The 27189-nt window shown below is 35.9% G+C and overlaps 1 protein-coding gene across 1 annotated transcript in view; it reads right to left on the reverse strand.

Annotated features, from left to right (window-relative positions):
- Positions 1-9197: 9197 nt before the first annotated feature.
- The window catches only part of ZNF654 (zinc finger protein 654), a 122786-nt gene continuing 104794 nt past the window's right edge, over positions 9198-27189 (reverse strand). Inside the window, exons 7-9 of the mRNA XM_036754919.1 lie at positions 21734-21875; positions 14354-16673; positions 9198-13118 (exon numbers count right to left, since the gene is read on the reverse strand). Of these exons, the coding sequence (XP_036610814.1) occupies positions 13111-13118; positions 14354-16673; positions 21734-21875 (2470 nt within the window). The 3' untranslated portion in view covers positions 9198-13110. The remainder of the gene's footprint in view (positions 13119-14353; positions 16674-21733; positions 21876-27189) is intronic.

A 27189-nucleotide genomic window follows, 5' to 3' on the forward strand; every position in this document is an offset into this window, starting at 1 on the left:
AGGGGAGGGGAGTGATAGAGGGGAGGGCTGACTGGGGAACAGGGCAACCAGAATATATGCCATCTTGGAGTGGGGGGGAGGATAGAAATGGGGAGAAAATTTGTAATTCAAACTGTTGTGAAAATCAGTGCTGAAAACCAAATATGTTAAATAAATAAATTTAAATTAAAATTTAAAAAAAAGAAAAAAAAATATAGTCTTTCACAACATGAGTATTGTGGAAGGGTTATACATAATGATACACATGTGGCCTATGTTGAATTGCTTGACTTCTTGGGGAGGGTGGGTGGGAAGGGAGGAGGGGGGAGAATTTGCAACTCAAAGTTTTTAAAAACAGACATTCAAAAACAAAAAAAAAAGTTTTTTGCATGCAACTAGAAAATAAGATACACAGGCAATGGGGAGTAGAAATTTAGCTTGCCCTACAAGAGGGGAAGGGAAAAGAGGATGGGAGGGGAGTGGGTTGACAGAAGGGAGGGCTGACTGGGGAACAGGGCAACCAGAATATACGCCATCTTGGAGTGGGGGTGGGGGGAGGGTAGAAATGGGGAGAAAATTTGTAATTCAAACTCTTGTGAAAACCAATGCTGAAAACTAAATATGTTAAATAAAAAATTTAATTTAAAAAAAAAAAAGGTGAATTCCTTGAGAGTAAGAACAAAGTTTTTGCCTTTCATCAGAGATGCTTCCAGCTTTGTGCTTATCTTGCCAGAAGCCACCTTAATAAATTTGTTTTCACAAGTTAAAAAAAAAAAGTTCTAAAACTTTTCTGGGTGACATTAAGTAAAATCCGTACTGTTGTTGTCTATCCCCCTTTTGCATTTTTTAATTTAATTTATTTAATATATTTAGTTTTCAGCATTGATTTTCACAAGTTTGAATTACAAATTTTCTCCCCACTTCTACACTCACGCCCACTCCAAGATGGTGTATATTCTGGTTGCCCTGTTCCCCAGTCAGCCCTCCCTTCTGTCACCCCACTCCCCTCCCATCCCCTTTTCCCTTCTCTTGTAAGGCAAGATAAATTTCTGTGCCCCATTGCCTGTGTATCTTATTTCCTAGCTGCATGCAAAAACATTTTTGTTTGTTTTTGAACGTCTGTTATTAAAACTTTGAGTTCCAAATTCTCACCCCTCTTCCCTCCCCACCCACCCTCCCTAAGAAGGCAAGCAATTCAACATAGGCCACATGCGTATCATTATGTAAAACCCTTCCACAATACTCATGTTGTGAAAGATTAGCTATGTTTTGCTCCTTCCTAACCTATCCCCCTTTATTGAATTTTCTCCCTTGACCCTGTCCCTTTTCAAAAGTGTTTCTTTTTGATTACCTCCTCCCCTGTCTGCCCTCCGTTCTATCGTCCTCCCTTTTTAAACTTCTTTCTCCTTGTTTCCTGTTGGGTAAGATACCCAATTGAGTGTGAATGGTATTACTTCCTCAGGTCAAATTTGATGACAGCAAGATTTACTGATTCCTCCTGACCTGCCCACTCTTCCCTTCGTACAGAACTGCTTTTTCTTGCCACTTTTATGCAAGATAATTTACTCCATCCTATCTCTCCCTTGCTCCCTCTCTCGATATATTCCTCTCTTATCCCTTAATTTAATTTTATTTTTTTAGATTATCATCCCTTCATATTCAACTCACCCTGTTCCCTCTGTCTATATATATATATACACACACACATATGTATGTATATATATGTATATACATATATGTATATATACATCTACATATGTACACACATAGACAAACACATATGTACATATATATATATATACACACATATTTCTTTCAGCTATTATGATACTGAGGTCTCATGATTCATACGCATCATCTTTCCATGTAGGAATGTAAACAAAACAATTGAACTTTAGTAAGTCCGTTATGATTTCTCTTTCTTGATTACCTATTCATGCTTCTCTTGATTCTTGTGTTTGAAAGTCAAATTTTCTATTCAGCTCTGGTCTTTTCACTGAGAAAGCTTGAAAGTCCTCTATTTTATTGAATGTCCAGATTTTGCCTTGGAGCATGATACTCAGATTTTCTGGGTAGGTGATTCTTGGTTTTAATCCTAGCTCCATTAACCCCCGGAATATCGTATTCCAAGCCCTTCGATCTCTTAATGTGGAAGCTGCTAGATCCTGTGTTATCCTGACTGGTTTTCCACAATACTCAAATTGTTTCTTTCTGGCTGCTTGCAGTATTTTCTCCTTGACCTGGGAGCTCTGGAATTTGGCAACAGCATTCCTAGGAGTTTTCTTTTTGAGGAGGCAATCCGTGGATTCTTTCAATTTCTATTTTATCCTCTGGCTCTACAATATCAGGGCAGTTCTCCTTGATCATTTCTTGAAAGATGATATCTAAGCTCTTTTTTTGATCATGGCTTTCAGGTAGTCCAATAATTTTTAAATTATCTCTCCTGGATCTATTTTCCAGGTCAGTGGTTTTTCCAACGAGATATTTCACATTGTCTTCCTCTTTTTCATTCCTTTGGTTCTGTTTTATAATATCTTGATTTCTCATAAAGTCACTAGATTCCACTTGCTCCAATCTAATTTTTAGGTAGTATTTTCTTCAGTGGTCTTTTGGACCTCCTTTTCCATTTGGCTAATTCTGACTTTCAAGGCATTCTTCTCCTCAGTGGCTTTTTGGAGCTCTTTTGCCATTTGAGTTAGTCTGTTTTTTAAGGTGTTGTTTTCTTCAATATTTTTTTCAGTATTTTTTTTGGGTCTACTTTAGGAAATCATTGACTTGTTTTTCATGGTATTCTCACATCCTTCTCATTTCTCTTCCCAATTTTTCCTCTACTTCTCTAACTTGCTTTTCCAAATCCTTTTTGAGGTCTTCCATGGGCTGAGACCAGTTCATGTTTTTCTTGGAGGCTTTTGATGTAGGCTCTTTGACTTTGGTGACTTGTTGTGGCTTTATGTTTTGGTCTTCTTTATCACCAAAGAAAGATTCCAAAGTCTGAGACTGAATCTGAATGCATTTTCGCTGCGTGGCCATGTTCCCAGCCAACTTACTTGACCCTTGAGTTTTTCGTGGAGGTATGACTGCTTGTAAACAGTACTTTGTTCTAAGCTTGAGGGGATGTGCTGTTTTTTTCAGAGCTATTTCTATACAGCCAGCTCTGCCACACCAGCACTCCTCCTTCCCCAAGAACTGCCAACCTAGACCTGACGCAAATCTTAAGCAGGCTCTGCACTCTTGCTCTGATTCTCCACTTAATTCCTCCCATCAGGTGGGCCTGGGGCTAGAAGCAACTGCAGCTGTATTTCGGTAGCTGCAGCACCCCCGCTGCCCCTGGGGTGGTGGCTGAACCACGAACTCTTGTCATTCTGTCCCCCGCAGCTTTTCCCACTAACCTTCTCTGTTGTCTTTGGTGTTTGTGGATTGAGAAGTCTGGTAACTGCCACAGCTCACTGATTCAGGGCGCTAGGGCCAGTTCCGCCTCGCTCCTGGTCTGGTTGGTCCTGCTGATGCCCACGCTGGGCTCCACTCCCCTCTGCTCCGTGCATGACAGACATCATCCAGTGACAATCCAGTCTGTCCTGGGCTGGATCCCTGCTTCCCTCTATTTTGTGGGTTCTGCAGTTCTAGAATTTGTTCAGAACCATTTTTTTTATAGGTTTTTGGAGGGATGTGATGCGGAGCTCATGCAAGTCCTTGCTTTCCAGCCGGATGTTTATACTCTTGACAATAATAGGAAAAATTCAGAAGGGGGGTGTGGGATTGAGGGGAAAATAATGAATTAATTTTTGGATTTGTTGAATTAGAAATGCCTATGGGACATACAAAATCTAAACTGTTGCAGAGGTAGTTGGTGATGTAAGGCTAGAGCTTAGGAGAGAGAAGGGCTGGATATATAAATCTGGCAGTTATGTGCATAATGATGCTCGCTGAACCTAAAAGTTTACCAAGTGGGTTCACCAATCTAAGATCACCAAATGAGAAGGTATATACAGAGATTAGAGGGCTAAGGACAGAGGTTAAGAGGACACCCACAGTTACGGTTTGAGACATTGATGAAGCTTCTGCAAAGAATGAGAAGGCAAGATAGGAGAACCAAGAGAAATCACCTACATAAACCCAGAAAGGAGAGAATATCTAGGAAAAGTTGGTCATCAGCATTCAGTGTTTCAGAGATCAAGGATGACTGATGTTTCCACAATCTGGCTAGCAGCTTCTGTGGGGGTGTAAGATCCACCCACAGCCAGCACCCAGAAAGCTGCCAACAACACAGGTTCTTTTGAACTGCTTAACTAAGGAAAGCAAGGTGAAGGGGTTGACAAGCTTACTTTAATTCAACATACAAATATCATTCACTTAGTTCAAGGGAAAAAGCCAGCACCCTGAACTTCAGAGCAAATTACAAAGCACAAACATCAACATACAAACCCAATACAGATTCATAGTTACCAACATCTAGATTCTGTCCAGGAGCTCAGAACAAGGGCTGGCCCAGAGTCACGCACCACCACTGCTGTAGCAAAGAGCTCCAAAGAACAAACAGCCAACCCCTGGTTTTTATATCTTTTTCAATGTCAGGGGTGAGTCACACATGTGACTCACCCAGGTGACCTAGAATGGTCACAAAGAGGCAGACTTAAACCCACGTGGTCTAAGAGTCTCTGCTCTCCTAGACATGTAAACTAGGCCCTCCCTGGAGTTAGCCCCACCTTGGGCCCCACCTTAGTTGCCAACCCACACCAACTAAGGTTTTACACCTAATAGCGGTTTGGGGCCTGGGGCTTAGCATCTAATAAGGCTCAATGAATTACTCAAAGGGAACAAAAGCCAAACTATTCAAGGGCACTTGTTGAACTAAGTGCTAAGGAGCCTATTTTGCTTACCAACACAACTGACTAAAGGCCATTAGCATATTTTGTTATCTTTGGAGAGCACATTTTAGTTGAATCATGGGGTAGGAAGCCTGATTCCAGAGAGTTTAGAAGAAAATGAGAGAAGAGGCACCTAATATAGATGACTTTTCAAGGACTTTAGCTGACAAGAGCATGAGAGATATAAGACAATAGCTAGTGAGCATGGTAGGATCTATTGAGCGCTTTTTAAGGATGGTGGAGACTTGGGTGTGTTCACAGGCAACAAGGAAGGAGCCAGTGTTTAGGGAGAAATCTAAGTTAGGGAGCGACTGGAGATGACAGTAGAGGCAATCTGTTGGACAAGATGGCATAGGATGGCATCAAGGATATATGATGATATTCTTGGGAAATCCCAAAGACTAAACTAAAAAGTTAGTTGAAACAATGAATAATCTTAGCAAAGTAGCAGGATATTAAGTAAATCCACACAAATCATCAGCATTCCTATATATCATAAACAAAACTTTGCAAGAAGAGATAGTAAAAAAAAAAAAAATACCCCATTTAAAATAATTCCCAGGTATTTTATACACCTGCCAAAACAAACCCAGGAACTATATAAACTTTAAAGTTATAAAAAACTTTTGTACAAATAAAATCAGATTTAAATAATTGGAGAAAATTGTTTGTGGTTAGGCCAAGCCAATATAATTATACACATATATTATATATATAAAAAATATATATAATGTGAAATACAATAATATATAATAAAAATGAGAATTTTATGTAAATTATATATTTAATGCCATCCCAATTAAATTACCAAAAAATTATTTTACTGAATTTGAAAATAAAATTATTTAGAGAAACAAAAAGTAAAAAATATCAAAGGAAATGATGTAAAAAAGTGTAAAGGAAGTTTAGCAGTCAACCATATTATAAGGTAGTAATTGTCAAAATAACTAGTACTGGCTAAGAAACAGAAAGGTAGATCAATGGAATAGAGTAGACATACAATTTACAGCAGCAAATAAAATAGTCTTGTATTTGACAAGTGTAAAGACTTAAGTCTTTTATGGGATTATGGGATAAGAATTCATCAATTGATAAAAATTATTGGGAAAACTGAAAAGTAGTATGGCAGAAACTGGGCATGGACAAATATTTCACACCATTTACCAAGATAAGGTCAAAATGGACACATGACCTAGATATAAAGAGATTTTACAAGAAAATTAGAAGAACATGAAATATATTATTTGTTAGACTTGTGGAAAGGTGAATACTTTATGAACAAAAGATGGAGAGCAAAACTAGGTGTAAAATGGATAATTTTGATTATATTAAATTTAAAAGTTTTTTGTACAAATAAAACAAATGTAAAATGAGATCAGAAGGAAAGCAGAAAATTAGGGGAATTTTTTAGTTTATCAGATAAAGGCCTCATTATCTAAAATATATAAAGAACGTTTGTCAAATCTATAAGAATATTAGTCATTCCCCAATTGATAAATGGTCAAAAATGTGAACAGGCAGTTTTCCAATGAAGAAATCAAAACAATTTATAGTCATATAAAAATGCTATGCCATTATCAGAGAAATGCAGATTAAAACAACCTTGAATTATCATTTTACACCTACCAGATGGGCTAAAAAGAAGGGGATTATGACAAATGGAGAGGATGTGGAAAAATTAGGACAGTAATTCATTTTTGGTGTAATTGTAAAATGATCTAGCCATTTTTGGGAGCCAGTCTGGAATTATGCCCAAAGAGTTATTAAACTACCTACACCCACCCAGCAATACTTCTAGTTGGTTTATTTCCAAAGAAGATTACAGGAAAAGGAAAGTTTATAGTAGCTGTCTTTGTAGTGACAAACAACTAGAAATTGCAGGGATGCCCATCAATTGTGGTATATAATTGTGATGGAATATTACTGTGCCATAAGAAAGGATGAGCTCAATGATTTTATTAAAAAAAAAAACATGTAAAGACTTGCATGAAAATAATGAAGAGTAAAATGAGCAGACCCAAAAACATTGTTATACAGTAACAGCAATATTGTTTTAAGAACAACTTTGAACAAATGTTATTTTGTCTTACAAATACCCAAATTAACTATAAAGGACATATAAAAGAACTGAGGAAGAACTGATAAATAGATGTATAGAATAAATTTACACACACACACACACACACACACACACACACACACACACACCATTTGTGTCTAATGGTACACATCTGGAGGGAAGGAAAGAAAAGGAAATTTATGTAATTTTGTTGTATATTTGAAAGCAAGAGAAAGTTATGCATAGATTTGCAATTTCATGTAAATTTTTTTTATTGTACTATGTCATGGAAATGCTTATACCAGGGGGGATGATGTCAGAGGGACGTGAGGGAAGAGTGGGTTTAGGGCCATTGTCTCAATTTCTTTTTGGTAAAGTATGAGGGGATGCCCTCAACTGAGAATGCAAGAGGCAGGAGTGATACTCCAAAGTTGGCAAAGTTCTGAAGTTATGTAGAACCTTTGCTTTTATTGGGCCCTTTCTGTTGCATTTGTTACTACAGGGACAGACATAATGAGGCTCACTTTCAGGGAAAGAGGGGAATCAGAGGAGATGGGATTCAGAAGAAATTATTTCCTCTGTATGCTTGTGTTTACTATAAATTATGGACCTGCATTTCAGAACTTGCTTGTTTTGTATTGCTAAAACTCCTGTTCCTTTTTTTCATTCATTCTTGAGTTTACAGACCACAAAAAAGAAAAAAAGAACCCACAAAGAAAATGTCCCACTTCAACAAGACTATCTGGTCAATTAGGAAATGTATTCAATAAACACTTGACTGGTAACGTATTGTTTTTTGGTTTTATATCCAGAAATGGGATCAGAAGAGTTCATAGAACTCATGGTGAATTCCAAACGACCTTGCCCTATTCCTGCTTTATTAGGAATTGCAGCTTCATAAAGCAAATTGCAAATATATGTTTCTAGTTGTGAGTCCAATGCTTGTTTAACATTTTAATACTTTGTGAGAACTTTAAGACTAACCATGATCTATGGTATATTGTTGTCTTTAGGCTTATATTTCAGTGGCCATGCTTTTTCTATGAATGTATTTGTGGTTCCTGAGGGGTGTCTCAATTTTAAAAAAAATCAAATATTGCTGGAATCACTAAATAATAAACTACCACTTATTTAACACTATTCCCCACTACTCTACAGGCACTAGACTTGTAAGTAGTCCTCAAAACAAATTCTGTACTTTCCTCACCTCCCCTATTTCTTTGCTCTGTTTCTATTTCTTTCCTCTGGCTAGAAAAAATTTGCCCCTTCTTCCTCTGCCTTCTGAACTTTCATAGCACTTTATTTCTCTCAAACACACAAGTTCTATCTCATGTTATTATTGTGGATATATGCATGACCTATTTTACAACCTTCCTAGATTATAAACTCACCTGCATGGACCAGCTTGTATCTCTACCAAAGATTTCACACAGAATGCTTGCATTCTTTAAAAGAATGAATTGCATTTTCCCCTTCTACCTTAGTTTTTTTTTTTGGGGGGGGGGTGGTGGTGATGCAGTGTAAGGCAGAAAACAGGGTAGCCAAGAGGTCAGTAAAACAGGAACATGTTCTCACTTATCACACTTAGTTACAAACATTTTACTGAATTTTTCCACTTTTTTCCAAGTTGGAACACATTTTGGTAGGCAATTTTCATTTTGTAATAATCACCTTCAATTACAATTAATGAATTAACCAAATTGCTATTTTTGGGGGGCGTAAACCCCATGAATTATGTGAATTTAAGAGTTTTCAATACAAGTAACAAGACTGCTTTTTAATGACTTCTAATTTTAATCTTTCTTCCACAGTCTTGCAGATAGTCTATTTGACATGAATCCCTGTTCTGCCTAAAGAACTAGGAGAAAGTACCATGATCAAACAACTTACCTGAATTTGTAATTCATAAGTTTAATAAAAATACAAAATGCTTTGTACAAAATAAGAAAGCTTTTATCTGATAAATCAAAACTCTGCTAGCCTTTACTGTTACATATCTACAATACAGTATACACTGATATCTGTAATAAAACTAAGTTGGTGCTGAAATCCTAAATTGTCTCCTAACTAAAGATTAGATTATTGTTCAGTATGATTTTGATGTTGTGTATTTTATGGTATTAAAGACTTTCAAGAATTGGAATCACAGGCTCTCAGAATTAGAGTTAGAAGAGATCTAGGTGAGGTTTGTTAATCATAATATTTTGTTTAATTATATTGGTAGCAGAGAATATAAAATATTTTAAGATACTCCAATTCTTTTTAAAGCAAACTGTACAAAAACTGAACACTTATTAACAACAAGGACAATGTTTTATTGAACAAATCTATGTACAGTACAAAAAAATTCTTTAAATGAAACACTACTGTTGATTTATTGCAGTTCGATGGCTCAGTTTTAATTTGTACTCTTATAAAATGCAAAGTAAAATAATTTAACATTCAACAAGGAAGCACAAATTTCCTTTCTTGCTGAATTTGTAATAACTTTTACAAATTAATAGAGTTCCAAAATGCATACATTGCATTTAGTCAATCAGAAAAGGTGTTATACAGTACCAAATAAATTAAGAAATAAACACTATTACCCTTTTGGGGTTTTCATCCATACCACTGGTGTTAAACCAATAAAAATAAATGAGTACAGCTGAACCTTCAATGTGATTTGAAAACCACAATTTTAATGTTATAAATTATCCACTCAATTTATACAATTGGTAGTTCTTTTAAAAAATGAATATGGCTAAATGCCCAAAGTACCAGTGTCCTTCCCCACACACCATGCCCACTTTCAACATATTTCATAATATCAGAGCAGCAACATTTCATATTTGCTATTTGCTTAACCTTAAAGAACCTCAAGTAGTAATAGCTGACTCTCTGAAGCAAACTTTCATTTTCAAGAGGAAAAATAAATTTAAGCAATGGTCTACAAAAGGTAAAATTTTATCCAATAAGACAAGAATATCCTAAGAACAAGAATAGGAAAAAAACACTACAACAGGAAAAGAGAAATGAAACCAACTCCTTCACTTCTTTCCCACAAAAATCAGCACCCTTGGAATTCTCCTGTAGAACTTTAAAAATAGTAACATGATTTAGGTTTATACTTTATAAAAATGTACATGATACTACTCTGCATACTCTGAACAGGTGACTCTTTAAAACTCATATAAGTTGTATATAGGAAATGTGTTGACAGGAAGTTTTACAAAACTACTGTATTATAATACAACTCCCTCATTTAACTTTATGTATATACCAATTAAACCTTCCTTTCTTTTAAGAATCTGAATTTTCTCTTATAGCAACAAAAGTATGAATTAAATCTCTAAACTGAAGCTAAATGACAAAAAGGTAGGGGATGGTTAAAATTATTTTAAACTAGATATAACAAATTTCAACTGAAAATTGACACACAGCAGATATGATTTTAAAATAAGAGTTACATCGTCATTAAATAATTTTTTAAAAGTTAGAAACCTGATAACAGTTTGAATCTTGGTAACTAGATCCGGGGGAAAAGTATGAATTAAATTTAACAACATTCATCTAAAATTGCTAAATTATATAAAGGATGCCATTTCCAAGCAGACTTTATTATTAAACTATAATTTTTTTTTTCAAAATGAATCGAAATAGTACTTGACTAGAAGGCTTTTTTAGTAATGAAACCCAGGCGAGAAAAAAAACTTTAGTTGGTTAATTCTAAAAACAAGTTAACTAGAAACTTGATAGTAAATGAATGATAACAAAAGCTTTTAAATGTATCTGAGACAAAGTTTAGAAATGAAAAAAAAAACAGTAAGTGAAAATAATAATAAATAGCTGAGAGCATTTTGTAGGATCTAACTTTTAAGCAAGTCATTACGAGAAATCTATAGGTTTTATTCTTTGATTGATGCACACAAACTGGTCATCCTAACTGGTAATCATGGTCTGCCAATAAGTAGAATCTCCTAATATTCCTTCCCTCCCCCCACCAAAAAACAAACAAAAAAAAGCAGCTAAACTTGGTGTTTATTCTCACCACTACCCATCTCAAAATTTTTTCTCCAAACAATGCTAGAGCCCAAGTAATTAAGCAAAAAAGATGTTAAAAGATTATATTCATGGAAACATAAAAAGATTCCTAATGAGTACATGGTGATGTATTTGGCTACTTAAGTCTACAGTTAAAAAAATGTAGATCAACATGTGGCCAAAGATACATATAATTAAACCTACAACCCCTATGCAAATGTGAATTCCAGTGCTGTCTGTAAAACTTTAAATTAGATTTAAATTTTCTTTTCTGTCACATAAAACAATTTGACATTGACAGTATAAGAAATCATTTTTGCACCTAAAATTAGGAAATTATTTTCTGGATCACTTACATTGAATACTTGAATCAGAAATCATATTTTTGTGAAGTCCAGTTTCAGTCTTAAAAGAAAAATATCCAATTTCTCACATCTTTATCAAAGAACTTGATACTGTACATTTTATGTATCTGGGTCGGATATGTTTACCTACCCTGGAAAACCAAGACTCTTTTAGGAGAAATTTTATTTAGGATTTTTTTTTTTTGGTTAATGTATTTTGGGCAGGGTAGTCTCTGGCTTAGATAACAACATACAAAGGTTAAGTATGGCTGGCCATAGTGGTACAAGCCTGTAACACCACCTCTTGAGAAGGCTGAGGCTGATAGATCTCTTGAGCTTGGGAGTTCTGAGTTGCAGTAAGCTATGAATTCTGGGTATCTACACATTGTATGGCATCAGTGTTACGAGCCCCTAGAAATCAGGATGGGAAAGAGGGATCATTAGGTTGCCTAGGGAGAGGTGAACAGGTACAGGTCATAAACAGAGCAGGTCAAAACTTCTGTGTAGTCGGCAGTGGGATCATGTTCATGTTACTGCATTTCTAGCCTGGACAAGTTGGAAAGTCCTAGTATTAAGAAAAATTCTTAAAGAAAAATTAAAGGGATGTATGCAAGCTTCCATTAAATGAAAACAATATTTGAGTATTATTTCTTTTAGAACTTTCTCTTGCTTTAGTTGTTTATTGGCCGTTAAGATTAAAACCCCTTCTAGAAAAATGACTCGTCATTACTGTAATGATACCTATATTCTTATAGCCAAAATTCTGTTAAAAATTCCCCTCACTTTAGGATGTGATTAAAAAAATATTTCTATCTAGAAAGCCCAAATTTATCATTGTATAATTAGTACTGGAGCATTAAATAAATGGTTTCTTGCCCTAATTCTATTTAGTATATTTTTAAAGGTAACTTTTGTCTTCATAAGACATTAGATAATTCACACCAAAAGATATGTGTGTAATGCACAAATATACACTTGAAATTTCAATTTATTGTCTTCAAGACTTTTGTCAGCCTTCCCTTGATTCCCATCCCCTAAAAAGTTAATTTTGCAGTTTTATGCTAAAATTGTATTAAAAGATAACTTGTCATGTAACTTCATTCTGTATTGCAAAAGTGGAAAAAATTTATTTTGTTTTAAATCAAAAGTCTGGGCATATTTTGGTCTTAATTTCCTGGAATTTCATTTTTAAATTGTGATATGTCACCTGGCCAAGATTTTCTCTACATACTTTAATTTATGCTTTGTGGAAACAAGTTTTTATATGCCATTCCCACAAACTTTAAAGGGTAATAAAATAAATCAAATTGGGTTTTTTGTTTTTCAATTTCCAAGCAAATCACAACTTGCTAGTAATGTCTTCATACCATGTTTTATCAAGAAGTAAAGGGCATTATCTATCTGTACATGCATAAAAAGAAAACAAATACTGTTTGGAAAATAGCTTTTGAATTCCTTAAAATCCATCTTTTGTTTTTGTTTCTTTACAGATTCACATTATTCCTTTCTTTAAGGCCACAGCTACTTTTCTTCTTGGGTTGAATGCTTCTTCGTGAGGTGTTAATAAGTTAAACTCAATGTGCTGCTGTGCTTTGATCATACACTCTTATAATGTGTGGTCTTCTGGATAACTGGTACTTTGGGATCTTTGTAGTAACCCTTCTGGAGTCAAAACTGGCACATCTCCTCTGTGAGTTCATTCTAGAAAATGTGCTTTTTCTTTAGTAATCTGAGACCACTCTATGATTAAGGCCAACTGGGAAAGAACAAATTGATGATGCATTGTTTGTAGTGCTTTTTTTTCACACCACTCCTTGATAGACTTTTCAGTAACATTTTATCAGGCACCTGTAAAGAAGAACATGCTTGTTAACTTCAATTTTGTATATGTGCAGTGGGCTTTCCAAACCAGAATATGGACTGATTTTAATAGATCTAGTTCATAGGACCATACAACTTAGAGCTGGAATTGACCTCAAATCTTCTATCATCTAGTTAAAATCCCTCATTTTAAGATGGAGAGCCTACAACCCAGAGATGTTAAGTAACTCACTCAAGGTCACAAAGAGTAAGCAAAGACAGGATTCAAACCCAGGGCTCTTGACTCCAAACTCACTGCTCTTTCCACTACATTCTTAGTATATAGCTTGCAAAAATCAGTTTTCCATCTCTGAATTTTCCCTCCATCTAGCAAAACTGTTTTAAAAAAATTTTTGACTCTTCTAATGCTTTTCTTTTGAAGGCAGCACCTCACTAGCACTATATTCTGACAAGCAGGAAGGCTTCTATTTCTGTAATGATCATTCTTTAATTTCTTTTGATTTTATTACACTAAAATGATATAATACTTATATTGAATGTCATTGCTTAGTTTTGCCTAGTTTCAATTCCACTATTTTTCATTTATTTACCTAACCCTCTGTAATAGCAATTAAGGTGGGACTTTTTGCTGTTCTTCTCTTAAGTGCCTTTAATGATTCTGGTCTTTGAATGGGGCAGAAAAAGTGGGATCTGGTCTTGGAACGTTTCTCAGCACTAAGAAAATCAGTAATCATTGACCTGTATATGGTGGTACTAGGGATTAACTTTCCCACACCCTAAATGGGATTTTTCACTGTTCTTTGAGTGCTTCTCAGCACTGAGGTAATCAAGTGCCCCAGGGCCCTGAGACAGTATTCCAAGGTTGGCGTTTGACTTTTGGGGCACACTCATGGAAGGAGTGTTGAGATCTTGGGCAAGCCGTAACTGCCCTCCCGGCTTTGCTAATCCAGACCCACTGGTTCTTTGGTAACTATGAATTGTGATTTGGTCTGTTTATGTTGTCTCTATTGATATTTGTAATTTCTGTTGTATTTTGCCTTGAAGTTCAGGGGGATGATCTTTTCACCCTGAACTAAGTGATTAATATATGTATGTTTAATTAAATGGAGATTGTTAATGCCTTAAAGTTACTTTCCTTAGCAAAGCAGATCAAAAGAACCTGTGCTGGCAACTCTTGTTGGGTCTTACACCCCTACAGATGCTGCTAGCCACACTGTTGCTACACCCTCTCCCCTCCTCCCACTATGTGTTATAAGACTTACTTTCATCATCAGAGTCGAATCCAAACAGCGTCTGACATTTCTTTTGTGCAAGGTGAGCCTCAAGTGCTTCTGAGTTACAGTAGATGGTCAAGCAGTTGCCACATCTAAATCTCTCTGAAGATGTGCTATGAACACTATCTTGATCAGAATGGGCATCTACTTTATCAGTCAAAGTTTTTCTACGTTTTGGCATACTGATGTACCGTTCATCAAGATAACTGGGAGGCAATGGTCTCACATATGGCTTGGTTAAAATTAAACCATATGAAGTATTTTCAGTTGGTGGATTTGGTTTGGAAGGTGACTGAGAGACTACTACGAGAGAACTGTGTTCTTGTGATACTACTTCAACATTCTGTGAAATGGAACCATTTTCTGTCCTTGTTCCACTTGTCTCACTTTTCAGGGCAACATCTGATGAAATCGAAGATGTCTGCTCTAATTCACTGTGTCCATTAACTAACAGTTGGTCACTAATAACACTACCTTTTTCAGAATTTGGCTCTACAACAGTCATCTTTTGGTCTATGAAGCTTATAGCTGAAGCAGTGACATCAGAAGAATGATCATTCCCATTCTGAACTACACTGTTTGTCTTCTTTTCAACACTTTGTATATATGTCTTTGGTTCTGTAGAATCTTTCCTTGATTTCCAAGTGGGAACTGGCAGATCAACAGTTTCTTTTTCACTACCAGATAAGTCTTTTTCCTGACTCTCACAATGAAGTTCCGTAAGAGTATCCAAAACATTTCTACTTGTTTCTGCAGAAGGTTCTGGTGTTGGATTTAAATAATGCTGAGCTTCATGTTCATATAGCAAAGGAAGCTCTTCAAAAAGCTCATGGCATTCTGGAAAATTACACTGAGCCTGAAAAACACTGTGGCTTTTTGTATGCTCTGCAAGCTCAGTTGACAGCTTAAATCTCTGATTACAGGTAAAATGTAAACAAAAGTACACATTTGGATATATATGTCTCTTCAAATGATCTATAAAATGTTGAGAATCCTCAAATTTCCGCTGACAAAATCGGCATTTTCCTTTGTTCCATTTCATTATATGTTGCTGTACCTTCAAATCAGTTGGATGAGCTTTCCTTGCATGTTTATTCAGAAATCTTATTTTTTTAAATATTCTGACACATCCATTAGCAGGGCACTTGAAATTTTCTTGTTGATCCACAATATCTAGATCTTTCTGAGGGCAAACAGTTCCATTTATTTTATGAAGTACTGGAGTCTCTCGATTTAAATCATCATCTTCAATACATCTGGGTAAACCTTCAGAGGTGAGAGGCTCTGGGGCATTATTTAGAGAACTATCAGGACTGCCATTTTTAATGACATCATGAGGTTCACACACAACATTTTTAGTCACTTCAGCCACTTGCTCAAAGGTTTCATCCTTGTTTTCACTGTTATATGCAACAAGAGTTTCTACTTCATTATCTTTAATATCCGAATTTCCATTTTCAAATGAAACGGAAGCATTAGAGCAATTTATTTGTTCTGTTGTAGGAATTCCCTGATCTTCCTGCTGAACTACAGCAAAGTGCTGTCTTTGTATTTTCTTAACATGATTTTTTAAATGCTTCAGCATAAGCCCTCTATTTCTAAATTTTCTACCACATATTACACATGAAAAGCTGCCCTTTTTCTGGTGAGCCTGTGCATGCCGTACTATGTGACCACCTAGAAATTCTCTGTTACACAACACACATTTATGCCTTGGAACATTACGGTCTATCTTAGAAGCATTAAAAGTTGTAAGGTTTTTCTTGGTATTACTATGACCTTTGGACTGAGCTCCAGAGACATCTTCAGGATCATATTCCCCATTGCTCAGGTCCATAAGAAAGACTAGCTCTTCATCTAAAACCTGTGTTTCCATCACCTTTCCAGGATGACTGGTAGCATTTTCCAGTGTATTTTCATTTAAAAATCCAACTGCTAATTTATCCCTCAGCAATGCTGCACAATTTTGCTTAATCATTATGAAATTCCAAAATTCAGGATCAAAAAACAACCCCTTTTTCAAAATTGGGAGCAATTCAAAACGAACACGATTCTGGACAGAACTAGTGCATTCATTGTACTCTTCATCTGGATGTTTATAGAGCCGTTCAACAGTATAATAGGATTCCAAGGAGCGCTCAAGAAAAAATACTGAGAGTGCACAAATCCTGAGAATCTCCAAGTCATTTGGCAAAAAATGAGCAATTGTTTTATAAATTAGACATTTAGTGTTTGGATCATCCTGAAGGTCCAATTGTAGAGCACATCCACATATTTCAACACAAATTTGCAAGCCTTCTACTTCAACCTAAAGAAAGAAAATGTTACTTTATTACTAGATAAGAACTTTATTTTGGCACTGGACAAATTGAAATGAGAACACAAACAAACAGTACCTCACTTATTTTCCCTTTCAAATTTGTCCCCTTCCAATTTCCTTGTAAAATAGCCTTCTGAAAGTGTTTTGGTAGACTTAAAATAAAAGGAAATGTCTAACTCTTACATCAATGTAGCACTCAAACACATATACACACAATATGTTAATCTACATATATTTACACATCTTGGAGACATATAAAAATACTTTATTATATCATCCGTCAAAAATTATTCATAGCATTAATAAAACAAGACAAGTAGGTGAGACAAGTGAAAATCAGATTGGGATATAAAATTGTCGAGACAAATATTAATAGAAGAGTAATAAAACTTATTTCAACTATTAACGCTTAAAATTAAAAATATAATCTTTTTTTAAAGCTGTCATACGAAACTGGAGAGCTATATAATCTTCCCTTTACCCATAAAAATCATAACATGTGCCAAAAACAGTATCTTTACCAAATTTCTAAATCCCAATAGTGAGATTCCATTTTCATAAATTAATTAAGATACTGGCAGCCATAGTACACAGACTAAATTTCAATTTAGAGAATTTCATGCAGCAAATATCTGGGGGCAGCAAACAGCAGTTATAACAACTCACATTTATATACTGGATAATGTTACTTAATAATAGGGTTTTTTAAAAGACTCAAATGTTAATCAATAGAAATTCAGAAACTTTTTAAGAAAATGATATTAAATAATTGTATATGATACCTGATTATTTGCAACATATCTGCAGTATGTATCTGCAAATAATCAGGTGGATCCTTCCACATGTGAGGGGAAAAAAGTTTATTTTAAGCAGTTCAAAATAAATGAGATAGTAATAATGCTGCTAATGATGCAAATATCAAATGATAATTTATTTGAGAAAAACAGAACTTAAGAGAAAATAAATGAAATACCTTTCAATTCAGGCTTTGAAAACTTGTTTTGATGACTTGAAAGACAGTAAAATTAGTTCTTACTTGAATAGGTTTCATTTATTATCTTTAATTCAAGTTATATCTAGTGGTCTGAATGGTTTTGAATACTCTAAAACCTTCCAAAAAGTGGACATGGCACATATGCAAAAAAAAAAAAAAAAAGCAGACTTCTGTATTTAGGACTTACATTCAAATGATATAACCAATTATTTTAACACATTCTGAATGTCTGTACCACCTTTCAATTTCCCTTCCTAAGAGCCTGAAATATAAAAATAAGCTATAATGGACATTTGCCTTCCATATTCTAAACACATTATATAGTAAATTTCCTTGTTTTACTAGATGCTTTGTACCTAGTAAAACATTTAATAACCCTTTCATAAATCTGAATTTATCGAATTTAACTCAGATGATAAAATAAATAACAAAATGACAAGACCTTTCAATAGTACTGCAATATGATTATGGATGGCCTTAAAATGTTTATATTATGAAAACTAGGAATACTACAATTTCATATACATACTAATGACAGATGTAGCAATGAACACGTGATAAGTATAGAGTAGCTATGACAATGAAAATTTACCTTAAAGACTCCTCATTACATGTATTAATCATACATAAGTTGCTTAAATGGAGCCACAATGAAATATAGGAGTGCTTTTCCTCTCCATATCTTTGTGTTCAAAATTCAAGCTAGAATTTTAGGGAAGGAATTAAAGAATCTTCAAGATTCTGTTTGATAAATATGTTAAGGCCCATGTTGAGAAATATACCCATTTGACAATGGGCCAAGTCCCTTGATTTGGGGCTTAATTTTTTTTTTTTACAACATGTTGAATATTAGGAATCACAAATTTGAAACCATCTATACACATTCGATTAACTGTTGGCACTCTAAATGTAAGATCCTCGTCCAGTAACCAGAATGAACACTGCACTAGAAGAAGTTAATTTTATCTTTTGACTGTCATTATTAAAATCAGAAGAATAAAAGGAAGTTTCAGCTAAAGGGAAAGACAGTCCACAAGTTCTGCATGAAGAGGCAAATAAAGGATATAGCAGAGCTGGTTTTATCATATGTCCAAAAGCAACAGGAAACATCATTTCATGGTACACTTGGTCACTTTGGATTTCAGGAATTATGATAAAAAAGACCACTATGAATGGCAGATTGTGGCCCAACGTGTGTTGCAGTGGATGAGGAGGTAGAGAAATACCATTAACATGAAAAGATCCTCCAAATTTAACCATCAATTACTTTAATATTCAGTTACTTCAATGTAAAAATAAGCATAGGGGATGACAGTAAAAAAACTGATTAAAAACACTGCTCAGGCCTAAGAAACAAAAGAGGTCAAAAGCTTCTAGATTAAGCAGAAACCTTATATTTATAAACCATGAACACTATTTAAGTGAGAGCTGCAGTTACAGAACACCTACAGATACTCCTTGCCCCCTCCTTCCATTCCCTCATGAAGTTGACTATAGTCTAACATATAGGAAACGACAACTACCAATGTTGAAAATCACTTTGAGGTAACTGTCTTTGTACAGTCAGGTCAGCAACTTGTTAGAGGGACCCCTTCACCCTACTCTCCTCAAATCAATATCAAATTAGAAGAATTTAATGAGACGATATATTGGGGAAAACCAAAAACAATTCTAACCCGACCTTTTAAAACAAGCTTTTGATGCTTCTAAATTAACACCAGATAAAATAATAGATGTTAACATTTATTATTTCCTAAGGAAATGTAACTAATGTAAATCAATTATCACAAGAGGAAAACAAAGAGCCTAGAAAATTTCCATCTCCTTACTAAGCAGAGTTGTGGTAACTGGGCTTAGAGTAGAAACTCATTTGTAAAATCTTAGGGAGGAAAAGTGGTGAAAGATTAAAAAAGTGAGAAGTGGGGGAGGGTGAAAATTAGTTTCTGGAAAGATTATGAGAGAACCAATCATTTCAGATCACTTTAAGAGTATCTGAAGATGAACCCTGAATGGCAACAAACATGGCAAAGGATCTGTCCAGATTTCCATTTGGTTAAAAAAATTATTTGAATGTGAGCCACCACATCTAGACACTAATGTAATAGTCCCCTATGTGCTGCATGAGGAAGTAAAAATAACACTAAAGAGACATTGAAATGGAAACAGTAGCCAGACTAGACCAAGTATTTACAATGGAGATTTCTGCTGGAGGTGACACAATTCTGAAGATGCTAGGTGACTTGATTCTCAAAAAATCTGAGAAAGGGGAGGAGACCATGTGTTTGTTTCAAAACAACCAGCACCACAACAAAGCTGCCAACCAAATGCCTACTTTTCCATCTTGAGAAATCTTTATGAAAGGAATCTAAACACAAACCAAAGACAACCCCTCTAAAAATATGAAATACATTTAACCTTCACATAATCCAAAGTTTATAATGAAAATGCAAAAATCAGCATCTTAGTTAAAAACCAGGTAGACTTGCTGACAGCCCTGGTTCTTCCTATTATTTCTGACTTTTAAAAATTGATTTGTTATTGCATTCTGTTTAATTATGTCATATCTTAACACATCACTACCATGAACACATCCTTTAATAAAAAAAGGGAGAAAAAAACAAGAGGGTGCCTTTCACATATGATATTTTGTGGCAGACCGTTTGTAGTCACATAAGTGACTAAAAGGCAGAGAAAACAGAAAATCTTACATGGTTAATTGATTTTTTAAAAGTATTTGAAAAGAAAAGGTCATCTTAAAGGCTCTTTTCCAACAAACTGTCTCCCATGAATATATTACAATCTTAAAATATTCCTTGAGAGACGCAATTACGGATAACTTTGATGAGTCTGTGATTATTAGTATGAAGTGAAGGAAAAAAAAAACAGGGAGAGAAATCTACTTCCCAAAGGCATCTGACACTATAGTGAAAGACATTTAGTCCCAAGTCCAAATGGAAGAGAGATCCCATGTAGATACTGGGGTCTTCCAAATACTCCTATTTTCAGATGACATTGTATAGACTATGTCAAGCTCTGGAACACTGCAGAGGTCCCTAAATGAAATCCACAATCATTCAGAGATTGATCTAAATATCTACACAGGAAAATCCAAGTGGATGAAGAATGTCTACTCTAAGACCATGATGTGCAATTTAATAGATAGACCATAAAGCTGATGGAGAGGTCACATATCTTGGTCAGATACTGTGGGTGGACAATGAACTGGGCCCAGGATTGAAGAGCAGTGAACTGGACTGCATTTGGAAAATTGTGCAATGCTTTTAGTGAACCCAAGCTTTTCCCTGAAATGAAGGTACATTAAAAAAATAAAAAGTAATGTGCTTTCCAGCTCCAGCTGCAAAGGATGGAATATCACATGGAATGTCAAGAGATCTAAAGGTCTAAACAAGAGGTCCACAAAACTGTGAAGGTTTTAGAGAAGGTCATGAACAAGACTTGTACAGGACAAAAAGATGTGTATAGTTTCTGATCTGCAGTACTGGAGTATGTACCCATATTGTAAGATTTATCAATTATTGAAGTATTGAGTTTAAAAAGGTTTTTATTTTTAAAACTACCCTTAAGTTCAAGAAAGGAAAATGTTTACCTGATTTTAAAATTTATTGTAACTTAGTATTTTAATATTTCTGAATCAAGCTTCTCTTTAGAGTTACTACTGTGCAGACAAACAGGTTAATCTGAAAATTAGGTTAGTTTCTGTATATAGACTTTAACATACAAATTAGCAACTAGATTTTTTAAAAAGTTGGAAAAAAATCAGAAGATTTTGCAGTAAAGCTAAGATTTTGATCCCAGATAAAATTATGTCATGAATGAGTGACAAAATAATATTAAATTTATCTTTTTTCCCACTTAAACTGTCTTTGCATATATAGTCCCCATGCTTATACCATAGAATCATGTAACAGGAATGTTAAGAATACTTTATTTCTCTACCTCTCAATAATTAAACAATACTCTTTCAGCAACATGTAAGTTTCATTTAAATTAGATTATCATGTTTAATTTAAAATGCAAAATTTAAAAAAATTACCTCATCTTTTATTATTTTCATGAAAGGAAAAATGACTCTCACATTAGTTGCTGTCCTTAAAAGCTGGTAGCATTGGTCTACAAAAACTTGCTTTGAAGGATTAGATTTAAGTTGCAGTTTACTCCATATGAAAATCAAGTCCCTGTAAAAGAGAAAAAATTTTTTTAAAAATACCATTAAGTTTAGTATTAGCTATATTATCCTGTTCTATAGTATGCTGGATGGGAAGTATGCAAAGTAAGTGGAAATATGGTACATAATCTGAGAGTTGGAAGGGACCTCAGAAATCACCTAGTCCAATCCATTACATGAAAGGAATCACCACTTAAGAAATCTGACAAGTTGTTCATTCATCAGTCTCCACCTTGTTTTCACCATCAGATATGAGAGGCAGAAGCTGTTGGAAAAAAAAAAAAGGCAGCAGCAGCCCTATGGTAGTGGGGCCCCAAGCTAGATCAGATGCTGGCAAACATAACCATATGGTTGTAGACACTTATAAATTTTGATACTTAGAAGCCCTGGATGTGTATATGGAAAAATATTTCAAATGAGGCTCTCTTGCAGCTGCTCAATAATCCTACACTACCCTTGAGATTCTTTATTTCAATTTATTATAGCTATTTCAAACTTTTTCTTAACTCATCTTGCCATCAAAGAAAATGCCACCCTCCAAAAAAAACATGGAAGGCTTAGCCTGCTACTACAATGAGAAACCAGAGTCTAGCCAAAGTTAACTAACTCAGTACCCAACCTCAATTTCTCAAGCTATCTCAAGATCAACCCTTGCTTCCTTCCCTCCAGGCACAAAAGAGATATCCTGCTAATCATAAAGATTCATAAACCCTGTGTTCTCAATGCCACTTCCTTTAAGACTTATGTAGAAGAGTATCCTTTCTTTTTAATAAATCTTTAATCTCTAGATCACCACTAAGACTCTTTCTCAAACACACTACATTTTCTCCAATGTTTAAAAATGGTTTCTTTGACTTTTCTATGTTCACTGCCTCAATGTCAAACTTTCTGGGGTAAATGTGTCTACAACCAGTCAACCCACTAACTCATCATCCACTTTCTCCTCGGCCTGTTGCAATCAAGCTTCTACCCTCACCATTCTATTGGAACTGCTTTAAGATTAAGATTGCAATTAAGATTGACAAATCCAATTAAACTTCCCCCCCATCACAAGATTTTGGCCTTTTGCAATTTTTGACCATCTCTTCCTACAAGATGCTCTCATCTCCCTCTACTTTCAGAAACACCACACTCATTCTGCCCATCTGACCTTGTCCTATACTGCACTTGTCTCCATTCTGATCGCCAACCTCCTTTGGGAAGAGGCTCCTTGCACTGAGTGATGCCCCTGATCACACCCTACACTTTCCAGTGATCTTAAACACCCGTAGGTCATCATCCAAACCCCATACTCCAGCCCTCACCTTGACCCCTCAGTTCTCTCCTAGGCCCTCTCCCTTGGACTAACTACTCTCTTCTCTTTTTCCCATCTTGACCCCTTGGTGAAGGAATTCAGCTCTACATTGTCCTCCTCTCTTAAGGCCTAGCCTCATTATCATTTCACTGATTTCAACCTGCTATGCCTCAGACTTGTATTATTCCCACTCTCTGCACACGCACACCCTGCACACGCACTGCTAAACAATGGTGGAGAAAAATTACACAAACGTTCTGACTGGATCCACTAAAATTATTGTATTATACACCTCAACTGGGCCCTCAATTCTGCAAGGCAATCCTACTATACCACCTTCCTCAACTCACTCTCCTGCTCTCCAGAGGCTCTTTCAAATCTTTTCATTCCTCATTAAACCTTGTATGGCTACCCCCTCCCCCCCCGCCCTCACCCCGTATTCTCTCAGCAGAGAAACTTGTCTCATATTTTACAGAAAAAAATTGAGGCCATTCACTGAGCTCTCTTTTCTCCTCTTCTTTTCATCTCTTTTCACTCAGATGCCTTTTGCCACTATCTTCTTCTTCATCTCTGATAAGGTAGATGCCTTTATTCCTTAACAAGGCTAACCTCTCTACTTGCTGAAGCAATCCTCTTCCATCCCATCTCCTTCATCCCCACTCTCTACCACTTATTTTCAACTTCTGCCTCTCTCCTGGCTCCTTCCCTACTGCCTACAAATATGTCCATGTTTCCCCCCATCCTAAGAAACCTTCACTAGATCCTTCCATCCTTATTACTGTCCTCTATCTCTTCTGCCTTTTGTGGCTAAACTCCCTGAAAAGTCCAAATAGATGCATTCAGTTTCTCTCCTCTCATACTCTTCTTAATCCTTTGCAATCCAGCTTCTGACCTTATTCCACCAAAACGGCTCTCTCCAAAGTTACCAACGATTTCTTACTTGCTAAATCCAATGGCTGTTTCTCAATCCTCATTCTCCTTGACCTTGCATCAGTCTCTGACACAGCTGACCCATCCTTTTCTCCTTGATATTCTCTTCTCTCCAGGTTTTCAGTGCACCATTCTCTCCTGTTTCTCCTTTTTCCTATCAGACCACTCCTTCTCAGGCTCCTTTGCTGGATCATCATCCAGATATCATCTCACTCTTTAACCATAGGTGTCCCATAGGGTTCTATCCTTGGTCCTCTTCTGTTCTCCCTCTATACTACTTGGTGACTTAATCAGCTCCTATGGATTTAGTTACCATCTATACACTAATGATTCTCAAATATACCTATCTTGTCCTCTTTACTGACTTCAAATCTTGAGTCTCAACATGGGTTTCAGACATTTTGAATTGAATGTCCAGTAAACATCTTAAACTCAACATGTCCAAAATGAAATTCATTATTTTTCTCCCTAAACACCTTCTGCTTCCTAAATTCCCTATTACTGTAAAGGGCAGCACCATTCTCTTCAACACTCAAGGCTCACAACCTAGGTGTTACCCTCAGCTCCTCACTAGCTATCCAATATATCCTCTCCATAGATCCCATCTGCTGCCAAGGCCTTTCGATCTTACCTTTGCAACATCTCTGAAAGACATTGCCTTCCCTCCTCTGACACTGACCCCATCCTAGTACAGAATTTTATCATCTCCTTGCCTCAAATCTCTCCCCAGTCCCAACCATCCTGTAATCAGTCAAAAACAGTGATTTTCCTAAAGTACAGGTCTGACCATGCTACATGTTACACCCCCCCCACGCCCCACCCCCACCGCCACTTAATACTCCAGAGACTAGCAATTGCCCCCAGCATCAAATACAAAATCCTCTATTTGGCATTCAAAGCCGTTTATAACCTAGCTCCCCCTACTTTTTTTTTTTACACCTTACTCCTCGTTATGTACTCCTCAATCCAGTGACACTGGCCTCTTTGCTGTTCCACAAACAAGATACTCCATCTCTAGGCTCTAAGTATTTTCTCTGGTTGTCCACCATGATTAAAATGCTCTCTTTCCTCATCTTTCTGCCTATGGGCTTCTCTGGCTTCATATTGTCTTTCCCAATACCTCTTAATTTCACTTCCTTCCCCATGGTAATTATACAATAATAATATATTTTATTTTAGAAAATACACACATATATGTATACATACGCATACGCATATATTTTGTTCATACTGATTTGTTTCTTGTCTCCTCCATTAGACTGTAGTGCTTCTTGAGTGCAAGGACTGTCTTTTGCTTTTCTTTGTACCCCAATATTTAGCACACAGCAAGTGCTTAATAAGTGTTTAATGACTGATATTAACTCTTATTCTACTCTTTAGGGATCCTGTCTCTTTCCTTCTTAACCCCTTTATATGGGTGCTTCCCAAGGATTTGTCCTGTTACCTTTAGTTCTTCATTCTCCCTCTCCTGTTCATATCCAAGTAACCCAAGTCATATTTATTCACATTGCACACACCAACTCGCTACTTTCAAAAAATCTTTCTTACACTCACATTTGTAACGCCCCCCTTATCTGTTCAAAAATCTTCATATTCTTCATAAACTTCAAACTTATCTACTTCTACAATTTCAAAACAACCTATCTCCTCAGCCTTATATTATCCCCCCCCACACACACACACAGTCTAGATATATTACAGCCAAACTAAACTACTTCCCATTCCCCCAACCCTGAAAATGTGTGATGTTCCTATAGCTCTATGTTTTCTTTCAGGCTGTCCTAAATGCCTAAAATACCCTCCCCTCCTCATATTCATCTATTAAATTCCTGCTCCTCTTTAAGTCCAACAGAAAAATTCCCTCTTCTTCAGGAAGCCATCCCCAATTCCCATGATTAGTAATAAGTAACCTTCTCCCCCAAACCTCACTTAGCACTTTTACTTCACATAATATTCCAACATACTATGTAGTAGCACACATTATAGTTATTTGTTGATGTCTTATCCCCTTACTAGACTATATATCCCTTGTATGGAGGGACTACGTAAACTTTATGTTTCTGCCAATACATAGTACCTGTTTGCTTTGTACAAGTAGGTAATTCGTAGGGTTCTGAGTTGGGCCTTCTCTTCTCCTTCTATAATAATGCTTTTGGCAATCTGATCAGCTCCTATAGATTTAATTATCATCTCTATACTAATGATTTTCAAATCTATCTACTTTGCAATTTGTTGCTTTACAGTCAGGTCTGACTCTTCCTGATCCCGTGGATGATACAGTACATCAGGTTTTCTTGGCAAAGATACTGGAATGATTTGACATTTCTTTTTCGGGTGGATTAAAGGGAAACAAAGGTTAAGTGACTTGCCCAGGGTCACACAGCTAATGCTTGGGGCTAGATTTGAACTCAGGTGTTGCACTCTATCCACGGAGCCATCTAGTTTGCAATTTATCTGACATCCAATCTCACATCTCTAATTGCCTACTGAACACCTTGAACTGTATGTCCAGTACACATCTTAAAGTCAATATGTCCAAAACTGAACTAATTATCTTTTCTGCTAAACTATCCTTCTCTCCTAACTTTCCTATTACTACAGAGGGCAAATACCATCCTCCCAGTTTCTCAGGCTTACAACCTAGGTGTCAGCCTACCCCCACAATACATAGCATAATATCTGGCACGTAGTAACTACTTAATAAATGTTTATTCATTGATTGATTTGACACATACTGCCTATGTAAAACTGGGCAACTCACTCACTTTTCTTCTTAGTTCTCTAGGCAACTAAGACCATATTTTGCAGAGAAAATGCTGACATGCATTGGTAGAGTTTCCTCACCCAGGACTTTCCTATGTCAATCTGTCCTTTGGTAGCATTTTTTTGAAATTTTATTTTTGGCAATACTTGAAAATAGGCCTCCCAGGTACTTTCACATGATTAAGATATACTGGAAACATAGTCAATGGAATATACTAAATGCCAAAGCTAATAGATAGGACAAATAGTGTTTTAAACCTGACATGCAACAAAGAGTGTTCATAGTTCTTCATCTAAAGAAAATCTAAAGGTACAATAGTCTGAAAAGAGCTAGACT

This window comes from Trichosurus vulpecula, chromosome 4, assembly GCF_011100635.1.
Source record: "Trichosurus vulpecula isolate mTriVul1 chromosome 4, mTriVul1.pri, whole genome shotgun sequence".
NCBI classification, from domain to species: Eukaryota; Metazoa; Chordata; class Mammalia; order Diprotodontia; family Phalangeridae; genus Trichosurus; species Trichosurus vulpecula.